Source organism: Geospiza fortis, unplaced genomic scaffold (assembly GCF_000277835.1).
Source record: "Geospiza fortis unplaced genomic scaffold, GeoFor_1.0 scaffold193, whole genome shotgun sequence".
In the NCBI taxonomy this organism is placed as follows: Eukaryota; Metazoa; Chordata; class Aves; order Passeriformes; family Thraupidae; genus Geospiza; species Geospiza fortis.
In genome coordinates this window covers 500,463-505,035 of record NW_005054523.1, presented here as the reverse complement: position 1 = coordinate 505,035, position 4,573 = coordinate 500,463, and the positions used below count along the sequence as shown (strand labels likewise).

The 4,573-nt window shown below is 57.2% G+C and overlaps 1 protein-coding gene across 2 annotated transcripts in view; it reads left to right on the top strand.

Annotated features, from left to right (window-relative positions):
• The first annotated feature begins 4,309 nt into the window (after positions 1-4,309).
• Positions 4,310-4,573, top strand: part of ACVR1C (activin A receptor type 1C) — a 12,775-nt gene continuing 12,511 nt past the window's right edge. For both annotated transcript variants that reach the window (XM_005429104.1, XM_005429103.1), the window contains exon 1: positions 4,310-4,547. In XM_005429104.1, the coding sequence (XP_005429161.1) occupies positions 4,394-4,547 (154 nt within the window). In that variant the 5' untranslated portion in view covers positions 4,310-4,393. The remainder of the gene's footprint in view (positions 4,548-4,573) is intronic.

Below are 4,573 nucleotides of genomic sequence, written 5' to 3'. Positions count from 1 at the left end.
GGGTGGGAGGGGCTGTGCTACCTGGGTGCACCTGGAGAGGAGAGGAGAGGAGAGGAGAGGAGAGGAGAGGAGCGCTCCCTCCTGCTCTGTGGAGTGTGCTGCCTGGGACTCCTGCCCAGAGCTTTTGGGTACCCGTGAAATGGTGAGTACCCCACCCCACTCATCTTCTAGGTGTGAGCTATGATTTCTTCATAGAACCCTCACACCTCTCCAGAACTGGCTTTGACATGACAGCTGAGTTTCTTAATGCCTGATCCCCTTGCTGTCTGTCCTGGAAACTCTTCCTGCTTCTCCTGTGCCTTTCTGAGGTGGGTGACACTGTCTGATCCCACATGGCAGAGCAAGGCTGCCTCTTGTCCTGGTGTCTCCTGCTCTCCCCACGAGCTGCAGTTGCAGCACTCCCCGGGGAGGCACAGCGCTCTGTTCCCAGAGGGTGAGGGTGTGCTGTCCTGCTCGGGCACAGCTGAGCTGTCTGTTCTGTGTGCTGTCCCTGTCCCCTGGCTGTTCCGTGTGCTGTTGCTGTCCCTGTCCCCTGGCTGTTCTGTGTGCTGTCCCTGTCCCTGGCTGTTCTGTGTGCTGTCCCTGTCCCCTGGCTGTTCTGTGTGCTGTCCCTGTCCCCTGGCTGTTCTGTGTGCTGTCCCTGTCCCCTGGCTGTTCTGGGTGCTGTCGCTGTCCCTGGCTGTTGGTGCCCCAGCACGGGCAGTGATGCAGTCCCCATCCCTGGAGGGACCCACAGCCCCGTGGCTGTGGCACAGGGACCAGGTGGGTCAGCAGTGACCTCAGCAGAGATGAGGAACAGTTGGACTCGGTCTCAGAGGCCTTTCCAGCCCAGTCAGTCAGGTCCAGGTGCGTGTCCTACCTTGGGGAAGCATCCCACTGTAGTACCCAAATTCTGCTTTCCCTGTGTGCCACAGTGGGCATCTCCTGCGCCCCTCGTGTTCTCCTGCTGCTGTGGGGCCCTGTGGGTGCCAGCTGCCCTGGGAGGGGTCCCTCTGTCCCTCAGTCTGTCCGTGGCTCCTGTCGCTGCCCGAGGGAGCCTGTGGGGTCCCTGTCCTGCCCCGCTGTGTCCTGCCCAGCTCTCCAGGCAGTCCTGGTGGGCAGCGCCGGCCCTGCTGGGATGGGGGCTCTGGGGAGGCTCAGGGCACACGGGGGAGTGATGCTGCAGAGCTCCATGCCCGGGGCTGGCACTGCTGGTGGCCAGCCCAGCTGCCTGCTGTGCTCTCTGCAGCCATGGCGTGCTTCAGCCGGTCCCTTTCTCCTGATTTCTCAACCAGAGAATGGAATGTTTGAAGGGAATTGTTGTGCTAGAGTCAATGAGCATTGACTGTTCATTACCAGATTAAAGAGTGCCTTATTTTGAAAGTCGGGGAGCACATTTTCTGCCTGCCTCTTTGATCCTTTAACTCTTTGCCAGGCACCTTGTTCCATTCCTTGGTTTCCAGGGGGTGGCAGTCCTGGCTTTTGCCCTGAGACAGAGCATCCCCAAGGGCATTGCCAGGACTGTGCTCAGGGATGGCTTGGGGCAGGGAGGGAACATTTCTGGCTGCATAGAGCATTTCAGCCAGTAGCTGCCGGTTCTTCCTCTTCTCTCGTGCTCTGCGGGAGGGAGGCAGCTCGAAGGTGCTGCTGGCTTGGGCGGTGAGAGGGGGATCTCCCATCACTGCGCTGCTCCGCTCTGCCTGCAGGCGGAGGGGAACGCCCTGCTGGCTCCTCTGGGGCAGCACGGGCACATCAGGGCAGGAATGGGCCACATGTGCGGGGTGAAACTCGGGGTACATCGCCACTGGCTGGAGATGGGCTGGTGATGGAACTGACCTGGGCAAGCCTCTCCGGTGGGAGGAGTTGCTGAGAGTGACCAGGAGCAGCCCTGGGGCGCTCCTGACGGAGCAGAGCAGAGAAAGCACGGCTCTGGTGAGTGCCGTGTCCCTGAGGATGTCAGCAGGGCTGGACACGGGCTCCCTGGAGCAGCAGGGGTTGCACAGGTGTGTGAGGGGCTCTGTGGGGCACAGCGGGGCTGTGACACCCCGTTTGTCACCCCCTGCTCAGTGGGGTGGCCGTGGGAAACTGTCGCAGACATCCTTTTCACTAAAATCCTCTTTTTAGGATTTTTCCTTCTGGGAAGCTGAGGCCCCAGAAACAAAAGCTAAACAATAATTATCTGCTGCTGTGGAATGCAACAGGGTGATCCATGCTCGGTCTGGTGTGGATGTTTTGGTTCAGTGACCAGTCACAGCAGAGCGAGCTCTCACAGTTTGTCAAGGCCAGCGCGTGTGTTATTCATTTCTTTACTTTTCTATTCTTAGCTTAGCAAGCTTCTGAAAAGCTCTCCTGCTTTTTCTTTTTAGTATAGTATAGTATATGCTTATATCTTAAAATAATAAATCAAGCCTTCTGATAATGGAGTCAACCTTCTCGTCTCTTCCTTCACCCAAGAACCCTTGTGGCCACCGCCACAGGAAACCCCTGGATCTGCCCAAGGGGATGTGCCAGAGGGCCCAGGCTGCTCCCCGGTTCCACAAGAGCTGAGGCAGCTGAGGTGGCACAGGTGCAAGAAACCTGGGTTTTAATGGCTGTATTCAGTCACCTTTCTGCTCTGTTAACAAAGGGTTCTGGATGGACACAAGTGCTCTGGAAACAGGGCCAGGGATTTGTACCTGGTTTGTGATTTCTGTCAATTTTTCTGCACGAGAAGTCAGCCAGCAGCACAGGCAGGTGTCTGGGGAACCTGAGGCTTCTGCTTTTGTAGAATTATATTTTAAAGCGGTCTGTGAAGGTCTTCTGTGAGGAAAGTGTCTTGTCTTTCCCCCAACTCCAACTCTGATCATGTCTCTGAGCAGATTCAGCTACAGTTTTCCATTTCCCCCCCATGTGAGGGCAGGATTTGGTGGGGCAGAGCCCTTGTGGTTGTGGCAATGGCTCTCTCACTGTGGTCAGGGTACAGGGCTCCCCAACCACCCTTAACTCACCCCATGTTTGTGGGGCTGCTCGGGATGTGCAGGGACAGTTTTGATCAGCTCTGCTCTCAAGTAATCTGCAAATACAGAGCATGGATAAATCTGTAGTCATCCACTGCAGGTGACATAATAAAGATAATTTTTCATTTTATTTTCAGACTGTGAGAAAGGGACAAAACCACCATAATGACGTGTCTAGAGCCCCGAAGACACTTGCAACAATCTTAGACTCATTTCCTCAATAATGCTTTTATTTTGCAGTTGTGGTGATGATGTGTCTGTTTTCCTCCTGCTAGATCTCTCATTTATTTGGGTCTGATGAGTCTCTCTCCTGGCAGCAGTTCCAGGAGCAGGGTGATGTCTTTAAGGAGAGGTTTGGCTGGTGTGCAGTGTGTGGCGGATGGTGCCTGCTCCTGTGCAGGGAGAGCTGAGCAGCACTGCTGGTACAGCCTCAGCCAGCACGGACACCGCACCAGGGACGTTGTTGTGGGCCTGAGTGCAGATGAACACCTCCAGTCACTGCAGGAGGGTGGCACAGGATGGGGATTGTTGTGAGGGAAGCAAAGAGGGGCACAGAGACAGAAATCAGACCTGTGCTGATGTCTGTCAGGACTTCTGTGCTCCTCTGGGTACTCTGGGATGGCAGAATTGTGGAATGCTTTAGGCTGGAAACCCTCTGAGGTCATCGAGCCCAGCTGTGCCCCCAGCACTGGCAAGCCCACCGCTAGCCCATGTTTTACTTTTCAACTCTCTCTTATCCTTAGGTAAAAGAAAGACTCTCTCCCCCACAATTCCAAAGGAAACAGAAAGATTTATGGCTGAAATGATTGTCCTGAGCAGAGCAGGGCTCAGACTGGCAGAGTTGGAGGGTGGCCTGGACAAGGTGCCTCATCCCAGGGCACATGGGGAGGAGGAGGAGGAGGAGTCTGTCCCTGTGCCCATGCTGGGGTGCTGAGTGTTTCACCTGGCTCGGGGCTCTGCCCCTCTGTGTCTCAGCCAGTGGGCTCTGGCACAGCTGGGCTGGGGTGGCTGCTGTGGGCAGGTGATGGGACAGGCAAGGGGTGCTGTGGTTTTGGGAGCCAGCTTTCAGGGGAGCTGCTTTTTGGGGTGGCCATTCTTCTCCACCACAAAAGACAGATGACACCTCTAAAATCCCCTGGGACCGAGATTTAAACACTTGTCACGTGTGGGTGCTGGGGACCCGTGCTGCTGGGGTGCCCCGGGCCCGGCTGCACCCAGCACCCCGTTCCCAGCACTGACCCCATGCCAGAGCTCGCGGGGCGCCCTGGGCAGCAGCTGGTGCGGCGCCCTGGGGCTCTGCGTGCCCCCAGCCAGCTGTGCCCAGCTGTGCCCTGCTTGCAGGCCTGCAGTGCGTGTGCCAGCTGTGCGAGCACACCAACTTCACGTGCCAGACGGAGGGCGCCTGCTGGGCCTCGGTGATGCTGAGCAACGGGCGCGAGGAGGTGGTCAAGTCCTGCGTGTCCCTGCCCGAGCTGCACGCACAGGTCTTCTGCCACAGCTCCAAGAACATCACCAGGACCGAGTGCTGCTACACTGACTTCTGCAACAACATCACGCTGCGCCTGCCGCTCGGTGAGTGCCCAGCTGGCCCGGCCTCG